This window comes from Rana temporaria, chromosome 6 (genome assembly GCF_905171775.1).
Source record: "Rana temporaria chromosome 6, aRanTem1.1, whole genome shotgun sequence".
NCBI lineage: Eukaryota > Metazoa > Chordata > Amphibia > Anura > Ranidae > Rana > Rana temporaria.
In genome coordinates this window covers 8,007,586-8,027,791 of record NC_053494.1, presented here as the reverse complement: position 1 = coordinate 8,027,791, position 20,206 = coordinate 8,007,586, and the positions used below count along the sequence as shown (strand labels likewise).

General features: G+C 43.1%; 1 protein-coding gene across 13 annotated transcripts in view; it reads right to left on the bottom strand.

Moving 5' to 3' along the window:
* The window catches only part of LOC120943001 (nuclear factor 7, ovary-like), a 166,985-nt gene that overhangs the window by 94,113 nt on the left and 52,666 nt on the right, over window positions 1-20,206 (bottom strand). The window contains exon 9 of one of the 13 annotated variants that reach the window (XM_040356031.1): window positions 735-1,469. The exons of 11 other annotated variants lie outside the window; for them this stretch is intronic. In XM_040356031.1, coding sequence (XP_040211965.1) covers window positions 898-1,469 — 572 coding nt within the window. In that variant the 3' untranslated portion in view covers window positions 735-897. Of the gene's footprint in view, window positions 1-734; window positions 1,470-12,795; window positions 13,543-20,206 lie in introns of those variants that run through there. One more of the 13 variants, XM_040356025.1, reaches the window with a different exon arrangement.

Below are 20,206 nucleotides of genomic sequence, written 5' to 3'. Positions count from 1 at the left end.
AGAAAAGGGCTGCGTCGGCGTTCAACTATCTTCACCTGAAATGTTAGCGTTCCTAACATTTGTTAGCGTTTCTTTACAGACGTGGTCTAACATTAGTTGGTAAGCTGTCAAACGGTGGACACAGACATTATGGTAAAATGTATTGGGATCAGATCGGATGTTCTAAAAGCAAAGCCGTGTGAGAACCAGCCCTCAAGCACACAAGGGTAAGCACTAGCGTTTCAGCGACACAGCTCTATTCGCTTGCTCAACCATTTCAGCATCAGGAGGATTTAGCTGGCAAATGACCGGGTCATTTTTTGTGATTGGGCATTGCGTCGCTTTAACAATTGCGGTCGTGCGATGTGGCTCCCATTTTCCCCCACAAATAGAGATTTTTTGGTGGTATTTGATCACCTCTGCGGTTTTTATTTTTTTCGCTATAAACGAAAATGGAGAAACATTTTGAAAAAAGCATTTACTTTTTGCTATAATAGCGCCCCCCCCCAAACAAATATATACATTCTCTCTCGTAATAAGCATTTGATTCTACAAAATAGGGGAACGTTTTATGGCATTTTTATAATTTTTTTTTTTTTACTAGTAATGGCGGAGATCGATTTTTATCGCGACTGCAACATTATGGCGGACACACCGGACATGTTTGATGCTATTTTGGACTTCCGCATAGCAACAGGTATTTCGGGCGAGTAACATTTTTTTTCAATTTTGGGGGATTTTTGTGAACATTTTACTTTCTGGGTGGAACTCCACTTTAAAAAACGCAGCTAAACTTAAAACTCGCAAGTATTTGGAAGAAATAATTCAACTTTTTCACATGCAAATTACTGGCGTCTAGCTGCTTTCAGACACAACAGTCTTTGTAAATGTAGTCTTAATGTCCCAATTGTCCTTTCATTAAACAGCTCCTTTCATTTTTATTTCCTTTTCTACGGCTCTTTTGATGTACGTATTCAAGACTTCGCAAATATAATCCAAACTGTATGAATCCCTGCCAAATTTTCTTCGGTAGTTTTCTAGAGTCATTTCCTCGACTAAACTGAGCGAAGCCACCTGGAAGCCGCACTCTTCTGCACAAATGGAAATCTCAGAGTTAAAATCTTTCCTGTAGTCCTCCATGTTGTTGTGGATCCAATGACTTCTGGGCAGTATGGGCGACCAGATAAAGGCCGTATTCGGGTAAGACTTTGAGAGGTGAGATAAATCACTTTTCACGTGAGATTTGAAGTTTTGATAAAGTTTATTCCCCAGATCACTGCTCCCTACATGGATGAATACAACGCTTGGTGTTCCCAGTGTTGAGACAGACTCCTTTAGTTCTGGAATTAAGTTTTCCCAAAGCAGACCGGATTTGCCCATCCAACGGACGGTAAATTGTCTCTTGTCGAGTCCTAGGTTTGGGATTGCTTTGCGACCAGCTTGGCTTACCCAAAAGTTCCCAAGAATCCATATCTCTTTAGGTTGTGGTTCTGCAATAACAATTAAAAAAAGTTTAATGTGTAACTTCTTAAAATGTGTTGGGTAAAGGGCTCATTACCATAATAAAGCCTTGTCCATCCCACAGCGTTACGTAAAATTAACAGATCAGCTTTTGGTGATCAAGAGGAGCCCAAACTGGTAAAATAGCAGTATTAAAAGTCTGTCCTGTTGATGGTTCCCCAATTAAAACCCAACATGGTGCAAAGTTAACAGTCCCCCAGCACTGGTGTAAACAAAAAGCAGCCCTGAGAGCATTATTTTTTTTCCCCTCCCCAGTGCTGCTCTACAATAATTCTTTATACATCACTAGATATACTCAAGAGTTCTGGTTTAACTCAAAAGATCAAAGATACCTTGTGAGAGCAGCATTAACCACCATGAGGGCCGGTTCACACTGCTGCGACGTCAGAGTTCGGATGTGATTCGCACCGCAGTGCAAATTACATGCGATCTTAGATTCAATTTTGGCCATACAAATCGTATGGCTGTTTTCGCATCAAACTCGCACAGGACACTTTCTTCCGCAGCAGAATCGGACCTCATGGGTGTTAACACCCATGCGATCCGATTCCTATCTAAATTTGCAGATCACACTGCGATATGTGCACTGACACTCCCAGCAGTTTGCATAGGACAGTGGATTTGCAGCAGTGTGAATATATTAATATACACACTGTATATACTTCTGTATGCACACAGCACATTTTTTACTTTAAATTAAACCTATAGCAGACAGTTGTGCTCACCCTGGCAGAAATTGTGAAATCTTGGCATTAATATTGAAAAGATAACGGATCGTGCCAACCCACCCCCAAAAAACTCTTAACCACTTCACGCCCACGCTATAGCTGAGAGACTGATAAAGCGCGTGCTTAGAGTGCCGGGAGGGCGTCCATGTAAACCCTCCCGTGTGGGGAGTCTGCGTACAGGGGGTTTAACCCCTGAAGCCATTATTAGTTGTTTTTTTAGGATTTAAAAAGGAAGCAAGTGACAGAAACGTCCGACATGGCCCTGACCAAAAGTTGACATACCTTGGAAACTTTGGCCTTGGTACAGACACAAGGTTATACACAGCTTAAAATTTTCAATTAAAAAAAAGGTACCATTTTCCACATCTGTGGCTGTTAAAATTGCAATTAGTGTGCACGAGTTTGTTAGCTCTTGCGTGGATGTACTGAGTAGGCTAGATAATGAACCCTGGTGAGCAGCAGAAAACCATCAAAAAGACCTGCATGGTAATGGAACTTGATGGGGAAAAAAAATTATAAATCACAACACGATACTTGAACATTAGATGCTAGAAAAAAAGCCAGTGCCACAAGAAGATCCGGTTACATATGCTCAACACGTGCCTCAGCTTCTGGCACACTAATCTGGTGTGACAAAATCAAAATAGAGCTTTATGGTCACAACCATAAGGGCTTTGTCAAACAGCGACAAGAGTACCAGCCCGACTGTAAAGCATGGTGGTGGCTCACTGATGTTTTGGGGATGGGAGAGCTCTAAAAAAGGCACAAGGAATCTACAAAGTTTATGACGAGATGGATGCAGCGTCAACATGTGTAAGACGGCCTCAGCCTTGCTCCACTGCACAAGTCCAACATGTTTTGAAACCCAACCAGGGCTTAAGCCTGGTACATAGTTTTATTTCGTTCAACCCAGCTGCCTTAAAACAAAGCTCAGGAGCCGCTGTACCGATAGGATGTTAGTATAGCGATCTCCCCTGCTGAGCTTTGGTCATGACCCTTTGACAGAAGCCGGCTGAATGGCTGGCTTCAGTACACAGGGGACAAATGTCGGCTGGGCGCCGCCTGACATTCAGCCCACGTGTACTGGGCTTCAGTCAGAGGCAGGACAGGAAATTCTGCATAAAAATAACGTTTTTTATATAAAAAAGGTTTACATTCTGCTGGTCCTCTGGCCTTATGGAGGAGGGACCAGCAGAAACTGAGCTACAAAGTTGAAAATGTAGTCCCAGCTTCAGACCAATACTGCGTGAGCACAGATCCAACCAAAAAGGGGGGGGGCACAAGTCCTGAGGAGATGGCGGCACTTGCAGATCAATGGAATAACTTTGTAAAAAGGTGTCATTGAAATATGTTAAAACTTTATACTAGTTTATTGACTGTTTAACACTACATCAAGATCTATAATTAACTGGTTAACTGGAATAGTTCAGCTATAGTAATAAACTTTTGGGTATACAAAAAAAAAAAAAAAAAAACAAGGAGCACCAGAACAATTGAAAAAACAGTCGATGTTTTATTAAACACAATTGAAAAGTTGGCAATATGTTTTTCGGGGCTCAACACGTTTCGTCCAACAGCAACATGTAGTAGTAACAACTAGAAGCCCCCCAAATGTAATCACAATATACCATCTCAAATGCTAAAAGTCAAGGAATTACACATCGACCTTAAAAATTACAGTATTGGACAAATTGATGCAGAATTGTACAAGAGCAATTTACATTCTACATTAAAAAAGTAAAATTCTCTCATGGATTGCAAAACAGTTTTTTTTATGTAAAGTACATTTAACTGCTTCAGCCCAGCAAGATTTTACCCCCTTCCTGACCAGAGCATTTTTTACAATTTGGCACTGCGTCGATTTAACCAACAATTGTGCGGTCATGCAACGCGGTACCCAAACGGAATTTCTCCCCTCAGAGAACCGGGATCCAGTTCTCGCTCTGCCACGAGCGATTACGGGTGCCCGGCGTCCGACAGGCACTCGCATTGGCTCCGGGGGCGAGCGTGCCTCCGGCGGCGCGCACCCCAAGTGGCCACAGGGCGAAAGCGAAGTAACACAATGTTGTTTACGCCCAGCTGTTCCATGCTGCCACAGTAAAACTCTGGTGGCTGGTCGGCAAGTGGTTAATGCCTTAGAGATTGTAATAGGGTGCTCTGGGGGAGGGGCTTATGTTACTCTGCAGATGCTCTATATTGTGAGGTCCGTGTCTGGCCAACACCCCAATTGGTGCTGTGCCAGACACATGACCCACTTAAAATCAATTAAAATTAGGTTATAAAATATCAAATAACTGTCGTACAGCTCCCTATAAACCTTGAATATCAAAATGTGTATTTTGTTGTGCAATATGGTGTAGGCAGAGCCAGTGTATTCTTTTTCAGACGTCATCCAAAGCTTTCTTTACAGGTATTTGCAATTACATTGGATATATGCAATACAGATTTAGACTAAAACTATGCGTTTGAGTTTCTCAGGAAATATAAAAATCGGCATTTTATATCCTGTCCCTATAAAGTTTATCAATAGAAGGACATGGAGGGATGGAGAAGTGTAATCTTCCACTGGGTGTACCCCCACACGTGTGACTGTAGTCCCGAAGATTGCATAGATATAAAAAAAGGAGGCAATGAAGCACTTAAAATGTAACTGAAATTGAGCATGCTCCATAGAGGACACAGTTCAAACCCATTGTGTGCACCAAAGTAGTGACATTTTGCTGTACACCGCCAGCACAGAGGTGTGGGGGAGGGGAACCAGCAGACACCACCCGCTACAAGCGGTCTGCAAAAAAAAAAATAAAGACTACAGGAGGGGGCAAACACAAGACGAGACCAGTCACCCTGAACAGGGAGAGTGAATAGCCAAGAATGGTCAAGTATTGCATGGAACTTCTAGACAAATGTAAAAGCACAGAAACAGTTATACAATGGATGACTGCACAGATCCGAAATACAAAAAAGGGTCTTGTATTAAAGACAAATATTTGTTTAGCCTACATTTCTACTTTAATTATGCAAGGGAGGTGAACGACCAGTAAAAGGTTTGTTTTTGGAGAGCGGCCTACATGGCTACGAATGTAACTTAAAATATTTTACAAATGCTAACCCCCCCTCACCTTCAATTTTATTTATCAAATAATAAAAAAAATGGTTTGGGAAAAGAACACGAGATGTTCCAGCATAACTTCAGTTTGTAATCCAATCACTTACAACCTGTACAGAAGCCACGTGCTTATTTTCATTAGTAATCTGGTGATTTGGCAAATCACAATTCTATACCTGTGCCATACGGCTTAAAAGTGGTCATACCTTGTATTTGTTGTAAATGGCAATTTATAGCTGAACTTGAGGATCCCGGATAGCTTCAATGCTTGTTTGCTTTTCCCCACAAATAAAGGCCCCCGTTTACACCAGCAGAACGATTGGGTCTGCCTGTTCGTTTAGGCCAGTGGTTCTCAACCTAGTGCCGTGACCCCTTGATAAAATTTCCCAAGTTGTGGGGACCCCTAACCGTAAAATGAGTTTCATAGCGTGGGTTGAAAGCACCCAAGGCAAGACAAGTAATTTGTGCACCTAACCAGCGGACATTTAGCGCTCCCTGGGTGCCTTCAACTCGTACACTATTAAAACCCCTTGTAGTACATTTTAGGATGTACCACTCTTTGTTCTCTCTTTCCCTTTTATCTCTCTATCCCAATTCCTTGTTTTTTTCCCCCCATCTTTCTTGCTCTTTTTCCTTTCTCTCCCTTCTTTGTTCCTCCCCCTCTTATCATTTCCCTTCCTGAGAGAACAGTACGGGCTTCAGAAATAGCCCAGGATTTGGTGACCCCTGGCAAATCATCATTTGACCGCCGAGGGGGTCGCAACCCCCAGGTTGAGAACCACTGGTTTAGGCAGACCCGATTGGACCCTCCATTGGGCTCTATGGGGTGGTGGATGTCAGCGGACATATTTCCGTTGTCACCCGCTGGCATACGATTCGATAAGAACTGACAGATGGGGGGGTATATGTTACGACAGATCAGACAACCGATATCCGTCATCGGTCCGCTCAGCTGAGAGCCACCGCTGAGCAGGCAGATTCTGCCCTGTGTGAAAGGGGCCAAAAGGTTTAAACATTTCTAAAAAAAAAAAAAGATTTTCGAGTTATAGATTTGGGTTTCTGTACAGTCTTTAGGACACGTCACAGTCGCTGTTTACCTCACGGCAAATCAGACCTACATTTCTCACGATATAGAATTCACTGATGTGGTGGACGGGCTCACAGGTGGCAATTGGGTACATTTGACAAGACAATCAAAGGCTACGGGCAAGTCATGACCGAATACAGTGGACATCATGTGACAGTTGGATATTGATTGAAGCAGACAGTACAAAAAAATACATATTTACAGTGCCATCATCTACATACAAAGACACGGGATAAAGTAAATTAAAGTGTGTTTGGCATCACTAACATTGTAATAAAATCCAGCAAAAACCAAGAAAAAGGCCACACTCCACAGAGATCCCACTGGTATGTGTAGTCCCCACTCAAGCCCCAGCCCTACATGTTTCGCCCCATGAAATGCACCCTTGTTCTAGTTTGCCATATACATTGGGCTAGACAAGCACAAGACCAGCGGACCTTCCGAAAGGCTGTTTTAGGAGTACTGCAGTCTCTTGGTATTTCATTGTAATAAAGTGCTTCAAAATGTACAGAAAGCACTATGGATGGTCCATTTTGAGCCCCACATCCAGGTGAAAGACCCACAAAGTTACCTACAATTTTTTTTCCGGTGTTGGCCTTGTCCAAGCTCTTAAGAGGCAGCATGCTCTAAAGCAGGGTTGTCAAACTCAATTTCGTTGAGGGACGTATCAGTATTATGGTTGCCCTCAAAAGGGCCGGTTGTATTTGTAAGAGTACATACATTTATCCAGGGCTTTTTTTTCTTAGAATTGGTGCAGGAACTCAACCACAAATTGCACTACCAGTGGGAGTATCTTAAAGGAGCAATACCAGGAGTGCGTTATGTGCACAGATCAGGGGGTGTGCTATGTGCAAAGTTCAGGGGTGCAATGTGTACAGAGTGCAGGGTTGAGGAGTGCGCTATCCAGTGTGCAGGGTTCTGACGAAAAAAGAAAACCCTAGGTGCGAGGGCCACATGAAATGGCCTGGCGGTCCGGATTTGGCCCACGGACTTCTGTTTGACACCTGTGCTCTAAAAGGTACAATGTGCCCACAGGGGGGTAGTGAAGATCACACTAGATTTGGCATGATTTCTGGCACCTTACAAGAAGACATACTTGCATAGACCCAGTAAACATTTTTTTCTTACTGCTTTACCAAAGTCAAAGCTTTCCCTCATCCTGCTTTGTTTGTAGGATATTGCTAAAAAAAAAAACTCCCAGCTGCTACTGTCCACCTCCATCACAGGAACAAGCCCTCTTTCATTTAAACCCACTCTCCCTGAGCACAGCATTTGGGAGCTTAACATAACAGCTGAAAGACTTGGCAATGTTCTAACATGGCAGGACATGGAAAACCCTTGTTTTATACAGGCGCCCCTTACTTGCATAGGCAATTTTTTGGTAAAAGTGACCTATTGTCTTTAGAAAAATATTTCCAGGCACAGCTGTACAGAGTGGGGCCCACCTCAAGTAAAGATCTTTACAGTTGGCTTGAATTTCAATGTTTCATAATTGCTCTACGGTTTCCAATGGGATACAGAAGCCCCCCACTTCAACCCACCCAACTGGTAAATCACTACCTTTCTATGAGCAGGCAACAAATCATAACTGCCCATCATGATTCAATAAAAAAAAAAAAAAAAAAAAAAAAAAAAGCAGTAACAAGGGGGTTTTGACATGAGATATAGAAATGTCCCTTGAACATGGCTCCACAGGCGAGAATACATTTGAACAGTGCACCTGCCATAGGAGTTAAAATTATAAGAGGAAGCATAAAGTTTGTATTTTTACGTTTTTCCTGGAGTTCAGCTTTAAAAAAAGGACAATAAGCGCTCACCACAATTACACTTGGGGCACTAAACAGTGCCTGTTTCTGTCACACCAGTTAAGGTCTGTCTAATGAAGTCCATGAGATTTACATTAAAGAGGTCAAAATCATCTTTTGTATGACTCGGACCCTGTTTTCTTGCACCAAATTGTTTCTCGATTTCCTTATGCCAAATCACTTTGAACCCCGCCTTCCAAACAAGATCAAAAATTACACGATTGAACCTTCTTCGGGTTTTTTCCATAGGCGTCATCATCCACTTGGATCTGGGGATCATCATTGACCAGGCAAGTGTCGCGTTTGGGTAACGCTTGAGGAGAACAGGAATGACGCTATGCACAGAATTCAGCAATTTAGAAGGATTTGCATGCTCCAAATCACTACCGCCTAGATGGATAATTAAAATGTCTGGGGATTCTAGCAGTGAGCGATCGAAACTTAGTTCTGTTAACAAATCACTCCACTGCATGCTGGATTTGCCCATCCAATGGATGACAGCGTTTTCCTGTTCAAATCCCAGGTTCTGGCCATAGGGATAGTTCTTTGCTTCATCAGCAGCCCAAGATATGACAGAATTTCCAACGATCCAAATTTGCTTAACTTCTGAAATGTAGAAGTAAAATGTTTACTTTGTACCTACCAACATTGAGAGGACTTTAGTCTCTAACAAAGGTAATTCATAATATACATATACACCCACCCATCAGCCTTAACATTAGCATGAGCAGGTAAAGTAAATAACTTATCTTGTTACAATGGCATCTGAAAGTGGGTGGGCTATATTAGGTAGCAAACGAACATGTCCCTGAAGTCGTTTTGGAAGCAGAAAAATAAATAAATGGGTAATCTTAAGGATTTAAGCGACCGACAAGGGGTTAAATTGTAATGGCTAAACAGTCTGCATTGGTCAGGACCAACCAAAAGTGGCCCAAGGAAGGAAAACGAATAAACTGACTTCAGGGTGGCCAAGACTCACCACCATGGAGAGCAAAGGCAGGCCCATGCAGTCAGATCCAATAGAAGAGCAACTAGCGCAAATTGCTGGAAAGTCCACGCCCCTCTTAGAGCCTGGCACAGCACACTATGAAAGTCTTTTTTTAAAAATGGAGCGTTGCAAATGCTCGGACACTTTACAGCGCCGATTGATGGCTTCTGCAGGAGGGGCTGTGATCTCCATCTGGCGTTAGCCAGGGAGATAACATTTTTTAAAATGATTTACAGTGTGCTATGCCAGGCTCCAAGAGTGGCTGGCAGTGACAATTGTTTTTTTCCCCCAAAAGCGGCAGGGGGAGACAAAGGGAGCCGACAGGCAGGGAGGGGGTGAGAGGAGAGCACAGCAGTGTATGACGCACTCTGACCACAATGGTCAGGGCCCAGCAGCCCTGATTTTTGTGATCAGTATAGAGGGTCATACAGAAAGTTTAACAGTTTAGAGGGGGCAGATTACACAGCAAAAGCACTGTGCCGTATTGTAACGGAATGACCCGGGACAAAGAGACTTTGTGAGGATGGAGGATACTCCTGTGTCAGCGTCACTGATAACTCTTGGGTCTGAGTCCACTCTGTGCCCTTTGGGCATGGAGTGGCAAGTGAATCGTAATTCATGGATTACATGAGATTTGACATCACGGACAGTTCATATTGCAGGATCTTGAGAGACTACAAGATGTTGGTTAATTGTGACCCCAACCAGTCAATAATCTATGACTCATTTCTATGATTAGTCTAGTGACATGCTAATTGCATCAGGGCTTGGAGGACATTCCATTGTCCTTGTGTAAAGGTGTTGTAACGGACAGGTGTTAATCCCAGGTCTGCTCCCAGAACTCTAATTATGCATACTAAAGACTGCTTATGTGTGATAACCCTGTCTACAATCTATTGATGCTCAGAGGTGTCAAGCGGTATGCAGAGACGGAGTGGGTGAAGGCTTTTGTTGTTAGTAATTGAGGAATGTTTAGTAATTAGCCTTAGTGTGTGATTGGGGGGGGGGGGGGCAGTTTTATTGTTCCTGTAAATTCTGTGACCTGTTGTACTATATAAAAAGACTGAGCGAAATCATTAAAGTATCTTTACATTTGGAACAAGTACAGAGCTGCGTGTCTCGTCTTGATTCTGGGCAAATGAAATGGGAATCGGGTCCTGTCGGTTGGAGTGTCGATAAGCTGTCGTGACTGGGATGGAAGGTCGTCAACGGTGGTGACCGTTACACGTATAATCTGCATTAAGGGACCAGAATCGGAATTCTGTTTTTGGGGTGGTTAACACTTTAATGCTGGTTCCAACAGAAAGGTACATCACGCCTTGTGGTGTATGGGCAGCGGCAGCCATGTACCATGCTGACCCATGTCACACAGCAAAAAGCACCTACAATGGGCAAGTGAAGGGGGGGTTTTGGGACTTTAAATGAGATGCGTTTTAAGCAATAAGTAAATCTAAATAAAGTTGTTTCCATAATAACCAGGCTCAAACTTACCACCCAAACAGCAAACCAAATTCAACTAACTGTATGCATTAAAAACAGAGGTTTAGTTGCACACATTTGCAAATACATGATTAAGCTGCAGGCCTCGTCAAGGCTCTGTGTACTGCCGTCCTAACTAAAATTTTAAAGTCTCCTCAATATAGAGGCACATAAATGCTGAGTAGATAGAGGGCAGTTGACTGGGGGTGGGTCACTGCACCTACCTATGATTGGTATAGTGGTCACCTGCCCTCTATCTACTCATCAGCAATTATGTGCCTCTATTGAGACTTTAAAAGTATAGTTAGGACTGCAGTACACAGAGAGCCTTGACGAGGAATGCAGCTTAATCATGTATTTGCAAATACGTGCAACTAAACCTCTGTTTACTGCATACGGTTAGTTGAATTTGGTTTGCTGTTTGGGTGGTAAGTTTGGATATTATGGAAACAACTTTATATTTACTTATTGGTTAAAAAACGCATTTAAAGTCCCAAACCCCCCCCCCTTTTATCCATTAAAAGGGATGAAGGCATATGTTTATCATGTGCCTCATCTAAAGTCCCAAACCAATTTCTCCATTTCTCTTTATACAATGGGCAAGTGAACATCAGAACTGGACTAGAGAGAAATGGAAGAAGGTGGCCGGGTGTGTCTGGGGGAGGAGATGGCACCAGGATGCAGTATGGGAGGAAGGCAAGCCGGTAGAGGCAGTGTGATGCTTTAGTTAGTGCAGTCCATGCCTCAAAGGGTTAGTCCTGTCGATGGCAAAAGGGGGGACCTACTCAATATTAGGTGGGTGGTCAAAATGTTATGGGTGGTCAAAATGTTATGGCCGATAGAGGTAGTATAAATGTAAAACCAATGTCGAGCAGAATATACCCACATTTTCTTAAAGCTGAACTCCAGGTAAAGAATGAACACAAAAAATGAAGCTGTGAAATAAGATGAATTTTTTTAAGCACAATTAATCCACAGGTGAGGAGCACCTATTTGAAAGAGAAATCATTCAGCGCCCTTTACAGTCAAACTGAACAAATATCAGATGCCTCCTATTCTCCCCAACAAGGCACAGCCCCACCTTTGCTTTGGTTTATGCAGGTATGGGAAAAAAAAAAAAAAAATAACGCTTCAGCTGTTGGAGGTAGTCTGTCCATGACCTAACTGCCCTCTTTCTGCCACCAAAACCAATGTTCTCGAATGGACTAACATTTGTGCAAGCTCCACAAACATAACTAGTGAAAGTAGCTCATCTTCATTACATAGGGCCTTATTTGGAAAGGATAGATTGCCATTGCAATACTCCTCTGCATTTTACAGTTATTCGTACAGGCCACAGTGTGGATGCTTGGGTGTCCCATCATTTATACAGGCCAGTGTGGAGGCTTGGGTGTCCCGTCATTTATACAGGCGAGTGTGGAGGCTGTGTCATATGGATTTTCTTTGTATAGCTCAAAAGAACAGCAAGTTGAAGGAAGGGCCTGTCAATTCAGTGACTGGGGTCTGCTTATGGCTCCAAACCATTTTGAGTTTTAATAGCTCTCCACTGGCTCCGCTTTAGAAATGTAATTTTTTTTCTCAAAGCAGTAATATAGCTGTGGCAAGGACATCACTGCTTATTAAAATGAACTCCTTAAGGCCCATTCACACCAGAAAACACATTTTTTGCATAAGCATTGTCATGCACATGACTCCATTTTTCCTAAGCTTGCATTTCCTTTGAAGTCACTTTATCTTTTTTGGGCTTTCAAGTGCACTGCTTCGCAGTGCAGAAAATGCAGCATGCCGTTTGTTTTTTGTACTGCACTAGTATGAACTATGCCCATAAGATAACCTGGATTTCTAAACTGTCTATGCAATTGGAGCATAGTCAAAAATGCATCTTATTATATCTGGTGTAAATGGGTCTTAGTGTTTATTAAACCAGCAAAAGTCAAAAACCGACCACGCTCCCCAATTATAATTTTTAAATAAGCAAGCTGGTTTTCTAAACAAGGAAGTGCACATTGCCAGGCTTTCTAATTTGAAAGCCCAGCACTTTTTACAATTTCACTTACGTTCCCTGCAAAAATGTACAACACAAATGTGAGCAAGAACCAATGAAAAGTACATCTAAAAAACTTTAATATCCAGGATCTAGAACGAGATAATGGAACGTATAAAGAGGTTTGGCTATTTAGGATACAGTAAATACGATAAGTACACTACCATTTCAAAATAAACAAAGAATGCTGGCCATGAAAACAGATTGAAGTCCACAATGTTGACAAACTAAGCAGTCTCTTTCATGGTGTTGAGGGCTTTTTGAATAAAGTGTACGAGGCTCACATTAAACATGTTCATCTCTTCACTTGTAAGACTTTCGGGTTGGCTACTTCTCTGAGGATCTTCAAATTTCTCCTCAATATCGTTGTGCCAAATCACTTTGAATCTTGATGCCTCAAAAACATCGGCAAGTGACATACTGAGCTTTTTCCGATGAAAGTCCTTAGGAGTCATCAACCACTCCTTTCTAGGTAGTATTGAAGACCAGATGAACGTTGTGTTGGGGCAACGCCTGACGAGAATACTCATGCTAAATTTTGCTGAAAGGACTATTTTTTGATTGTTCGTATGTCCTAAATCACTGCCCCCTAGATGGATGATTATAACATCTGGGGCTCCGAGCTCAGTGAACCTTCTATTCAGGCTTGGCAACAGCCCCTTCCACTGCATGCCGGACTTGCCCATCCAACGGATAATGGCATTTTCTGGTTCAAACCCCAGGTTCTCGCCATATGGAAAGTTCTTCGCATCCTTAGCAGCCGAAGAAATGACGGAGTTTCCGACAATCCAAATCTGCTTAACTTCTGAAATGCAGAATTAAATATGGTTTACTGTGTACCTGCCAAAACTAGGGAGGATTATTTTTGTATTACCATTTTAAATAAAAAACCTCATTAAAAATAAAATCATGGCGAGCATTAAAGCAATTTTTAAAAAAGGGAACCCATTAGTTTTTAAGGCTGGACTTCAGGAAAACAAAGAAAATGAAATTAAGCTTTGTGGTTTTCATACATAAAGGGGAGCCAAAATTCACCATGGGCACCCACCTATCTTGCCAAATGTACAAGTGCTTTATTTGCAATAAAAGTCTACCCAACAGCAAATGTAATTTAAAAGGCATTCGTTTCTAAATGCAAGTAGCACTGTTACTTCATTTGACTTGATATTCGCTTCCAGCTGTCCCTGAACAGACCAGATCAGGCTGGGGAAAATGAAGCAGCACCGTCCGTTATGCTGCAGCGCCCATGTGCCAAGACGAGATCAGTCTGCCGCTTATTTTCTTCACTTTCCAAACACAGGCTGGGTGAAGGACAAGACTTGTAAGCGTTACAGAACTGCAGCTGAGATAAAAAGGGTCTTCTACCCTGTGCGACAGGGCCATGCTGGGAGATTGGACTGTGTAGTCTCAGAACTGGATGGACAAATTCAGATAATTGCCAGGTAAAACCGCTCCTTTACATGCATTTTAAGGCTGTTTTCCTGGAGTTCAGCTTTAATTACATTAGGTACATCTATAGCCATGGACCATAAGATACATAAATACACAACATAGAAACGGAAAATGCTAAATTTGCCAACCAATAAACCCACTTTAAAAACAGTATTTTGCTTCTCAATTATTTAAGTCAATTTGACAATGGTGCAGATGTGCTTTATCCTGCCAAACATTGGTAATTGGAGCTTTAAAGGACTAATGAAGCCAAAGAAGCAAGTCCCCCATTTTAAAGTGCACCTACACTCTTGAGATTCGCCATCTTCATGGAGAAAAAAAAAAGAAAACAAAAACACCAACCATGTACTTCTGATGGGACTGCCTGCAAGCGACTGCTGGCTGACTGCTAGTGTAACCAGATTTGGTGATATCACTACTGTGCCGCTCAATGACCTCCTTGCTGGAGAGGAAGCTGTATCTGAGCACCTGCATTGCAAGAACCTGCCTACTTCACCCATTCTGTGAATATAAGTTTTCTCTACATCTCCTGCTGCCTCTTCCCAAGTCTTTGAGGCCGCAGCTTTGGCATAGGGAATAAAGGCCCTACCCTTGTACCAGGATGGTCCACTTATCCACTGGCAGTGGACGACAAGAATTGACAAGTCTGTAAAGAAAAAATGATTGGCTGCAGCGAGAAAACTTGCGTCTAGTCCTTGACTTTCCTTCTGAGAACAACTTTCAGAGTACATGTGCTCTTGAACGTGGTTGTAAACCTCAGCTGTGAAATATGAAAAAAGCATATCCTTCTATAGTGTGTACTTGCCTCGCTCTAGAGCACTGATCTCTTTGGCTTTGTTTCTCTGCAATCAGCATGAATCACATTTGATAAGTTTTCCTGTCACCAAGGGGGGGAAAAAAAGTGACGGAGCGAGCTTTAGCACAGGATTGACAGCCTTAGCTCTGCCCCTTCCCTACAATCTGTTCTCAATTCAGAGTGTAGCTCTCAATCTGCAGGGTGAGACTTTAGCTCCCCATCTCCTGCTTTTCAGTCGAGAGAACATGTGCCAAATTCTATACTTCGATTGGATGTGGAAAAGAAAGCTGCAGATAAACCGAAACTTACGTAGGAGGATTAGTTTCATCTTTGTACATCACCTGAGGAGAGTCACTTCACTGGGTATATGTAGGGTATACAACCATTTTAAAGTGGTAGTAAACCCTTTACAATTTACTTTTTACTACAGTTAATCCTATAATAAGGCGTACCTGTACCTTCCCCGGAAATCTCCCAAACCTGCACGGTTTAGGAGTCATCGGCACATAAGCACTGAAGCAATGGCTCGTTTGTGCTGTTGCTGGCGGCTCCCGACATCGCAGCTCTGGCCAATCACATTGCCGGAGTCCGCGATACCCGGTAGTAACTCCGGGAGCAATGTTGCCATCTGGAGCTGTGTACTGGGACCACTGCTTCAATCCAAGCTGAGCATTTCATAATGAGCTAGTATGCATAGCAGCTCATTAAGCCTTTATCTTGCAAGTTTGTTTCTTTAAATACGATACCAGGCCTTAAACACTAAAGGTTCGTTTTTATTAGATCAATTGATTGCTGTAAGCTAGAGCATTTAAATATCACTTACCTCGTTTTTCCTTTTGACCTCCAAAATACAGTAATCCAGGTTTGAAAATGCCATTTCCTGTCACTCCTCTTCTTGCTTTCCACCAGCATCTGAGCCGTTTTGCATGGTGGAACGCAGAATGTGCTCACCCCCTCCCTATGACTACAGCCCTGCGTGAAGATGCTCTTGTCCCTCACAGGCATGGAGGCTAAGTCTAATAGGAACTGTAGTTCCCATTAGGCCGTGATGTAGCAAGAATGAATGTGCACCGCAAACCAGGAAGTCAGTGAGAATAATGATTCAGGAGTGACGGAGCTGAATAAAACAGCTCCATTTCAACAGGTATCAAACTAAAGTAAAAAGTAATATTTTTGCATTATATCGGCTACTGTCAGACTTTAGGAGTAAAATATTTGTCTTTACAACCCCTTTAAGTTAGTTTAACACAGGATGCCAACAAGCATGCAGTAATGGACTCATGAGAAACTGAATGTTATAAATGAACACTGGGGGAAAAACAATAAGTCAACTTTTATAACAAGTCAACACAAAAAGAAAATATATTTATAATATCAAACATCCAAAACCATTCTGCTTTACCTTGAAAAGGTCAGTCCATCTATATCAAATATTATTCTACCCAACGGTGTGTGTTGCATCTCCTGGGGACTGCTGTGCCTACATCTGCCGATTTCCCAGGTCAGCAAAACTAACAGTCATAACGACGGCTGTAAGGGGTTCCATTGCTACCGTTTAATAGGGCATGGAATACAACACAAGGAGAATTGTGTCCAGCAGCAGATTTTTAGGAATTCTGAGGACAGCTTGTTACTGTAGTGCCAATAAGTCAGTTGGGAGGTGGATCTATCCAATCTGTGCAGATTTAGGAGCTGCACAAATAAAATAATCATACAACTCTAACCTTCAGATACAAACATTGCTAGGGGAATGGGTCAAGTTTGAGCAACCCGATACAGTGCCATCAAGTAGGATGGCCACTTTCCAACATGTCAAAAAGGTATTCATTGCAGTCTTCACAACTGAAGCACTGAGGGACAAAGTGGAACACTGACTGTTCATCTGGCCTGATCACCAAAATAACAGACCCCCGTTAAAGTGGTTCTAAAGCCAAAACCTGATTTAAAAAAAAAAAAAAAAAAAAACTTTATGCATTTTCCTGCATGAAGGTAAAGTCATGTTTTTTTTTGTCCTTCCTTGCGTGAAGGGGAAGAGGGGAGAAGAGATCCAGTGCTGTGCAAAGCTGCATCTCTTCTCCCCTTTCTTCCTCTTGACATGGACTCAGGCAGCAGTAGGAGCCACTGGCTCCTGCGGTCAAATGCATTGAGGAAGAAGAGGGTGCAAGGCCAAGCTCTGCTCTGTAGACACACCACTCTGGAGCTGGCTTGCTATGGGGGGCACACAGAAGAGGAGCAAAGATCGCCAGCAGGGTACCGAAGGAGAGATTTGGGGCCTCTCAGGCAAACATGATTTTATTTTATACTACAATACTTTGCTTTAGAAACTAACTGAAGCAGCAAATCCAACCAACAATGTTCCAAGACCTAAAGCCTCAGAAAAAGGTTGCTACAGCAGCAACAACCAAATCATTTCTGCAATTATAACTTTTGAATGGTAATGAGACGTTGCAAAGGAATGTGCCTGGATACCTTTGGATATGTAGAGTATATAGGTATAGGTAAATATATGTAGGTCAAACCCCCACCAAAATGTGTGAAAAAAACTAAGTAGAAACAGGCTAATGAAGTCCCCTCTGCTTTTCCCTGCAGTCAACCTAAGTGTATACTACAGAACATGGTTCCTAGCACTAGCTCAAAAGGAGATTATAAAAACCATTTTAAAAAGATAGCATGTTCAAGCGGGATAGAGGCACTTTGCTACACGTCTTCTGGACCTGTCCACGGATCAGGGGCTTCTGGGGAGAGGTACGCCGGATCACACAAAAATGTACAGGATACATAGTCCCGGATGACCCGGCCTACTTCCTCCTGCATGCAACCAATATACCACCGGGAGTCTATAAGACATCGGTGGTGCGCCACCTTTTGGACGCAGCCAGGGCCTGCGTGCCTCTCCGCTGGAAGTCCCCTCATCCTCCAACTATTGCACTCTGGCTGAACGGAGTGGACGAGATCAGCCGAATGGAGGACTTGGTCCTCTCCAGCCAACGTCAGGAGACATACTCTGAGACGTGGCAGCTGTACAACGTGTTTAAATGCTCAGACGAAGGTCAGTCTCAGAGAGGTCGACTGCCCGACCCTAAATCAGCCGCAGGTATAATGCCTGCTCTTCTAGACATGCAGAATATCCGGAAACGGATTGGATACTCCTTACGCCCTTCGGGGCACTTTACACCGACCCTGCCGGTGCAACTCCCCCCCCCCCCCCCCCCTTTTCTCCCCACCTTCCCCACCCATTCTTCACTATGAGTTTCTCTACACTTCTTTCCTCTCTAACCTTTAACCCATTATTGAAAACGGAAAATGGACCTGGAGGCCAGTCCGTACGGGATACGCTATTAATGCATGAGGTAAAAACCTCAAAGGAGGAAGGACACATCCTCCTCGGGGCTTAAAATCACATTTTGACGCTTCACTGAAATAATGTTTTATAGGAGCATAAGCCCCTTTGCACATTTGTGAATGTATACAACTTATGTTTTCTCTGCTGTGATTGTTGTATGTTGTTGATCTGTGTGGACTGGTTTCTTTGATAAATAAAAAATAAAATAAAAAAAAGATAGCATGTTCATGCAGGTACTTGGAGTAGAACAAAACGAAAGCCTTTGCTTTTCAGTTGCAATCAGTGTCCTACAGGGGAGATTTCCCCTCCCTTCCTGTCCCACAGCCAAACAGGAAGTAATGAAATCCATTTAAATTGAGGGAATCCCTGATGTGATTAGAACTAGTGGAAGATTTCCCATCTATTACTGTTCTGGGAACCACCCAAATGTGGCTGATTTTTTCACTTTTGGTGAGAATGGTAAACATGACCAATAAAGAAGGTGAATCTCCCCTGCAGGGGCACAGTCAGACCACAGTGGTCCGAGGACAGCAGTGTATGACGCAGGGACGCACTGACCACAGTGGTCAGGGCCCAGCAGCCCTGATTTTTGTGGTCAGTATAGAGGGGCATACAGAAAGTTTTTTTTTTTTTCAGTTTAGAAGGGGGACAGATTACATAGCAAAAGCACTGTGCCGTTTAATCTGCATTAAGGGAATAGAATATGAATTTTCTGTTTTGGGGGGTAAACACTTTAATGCTGGTTCCAACAGAAGGGTACATCACGGCTTGTGGCGTACGCCAGGGTTCGATGAAATCCAGGAGCCAGGTAGCAATTGCGAAAAGAATTAAGCGACCTGGCACCTGGGGAAGGAAGCATAGGCCTGCAGAAGGCCGCAAAGCTGCGGCCCGACGTGCAGGTGCACGGAGACACAGGATACCCCATCCTGCGTCTCGGTGTGCGATCGTGCCGGCCGGTAATTGAGGCGGCGGCTTTGAGACCTTATGCAGGCCTATGCTTCCTTCTGTAATCTGGCAACATCTTGGTGGCCGTTGGCATGACACGACAACCAGCAATGCTAATGGAGCTTCCCCTGTGTGTTCACTGCCATCTCCTTCCCTCTAATTAGAATAAAAAATATATGTAATGTTTTAGAGTTCCAACACCCTAGAGCAGGGATCATCAAACTACGGCCCTCCAGCTGTTGTAGAACTACACATCCCATGAGGCATTGTAACACACTGACATTCACAGACATGACTAGGCATGATGGGAATTGTAGTTTCTGAACTGGAGGGCCGTAGTTTGAAGACCCATGCCCTAGAGCATAAAATGATGGTCGTTGCAATACTTTGTCACACCGCATTTGCGCAGCGGTCTTACAAGCGTACTTTTAGTAAAAACACACACTTTTTAAATAAAAAATAAACGGTAAAGTTAGCCCAATTTTGTTTCATATTGTGAAAGATAATGTTATGCCGAGTAAATTGATACCCAACATGTCACGCTTCAAAATTGCGTCCGCTCGTGGAATGGCGACATTACTTTTTAAAATCTCCATAGGCGACGTTTAAAACAAATTCTACAGGTTGCACTTTGAGTTACAGAGGAGGTTTAAGAGTAATTTCTCTCGCTCTACCAATCGCGGCGTGTGGTTTGAACACCGCTTTCATATGTGGGCGCTACTCACGTATGCGTTCGCTTCTGCGCACGAGCTCGGCGTGACGGGGTGCGTTTCTGGCTTATAACTTTAGCTGGCTTCTAGATTCCAAGCTGATTTGTCAAACCCTGAAGTATGGGCAGCCATGTACCATGCTGACCCGTGTCACACCGCCTACAAATGGGCAAGAGAGCATCAGAACTGGACTAGAGAGCAATGCAATAAGGTGGCCTGGTCT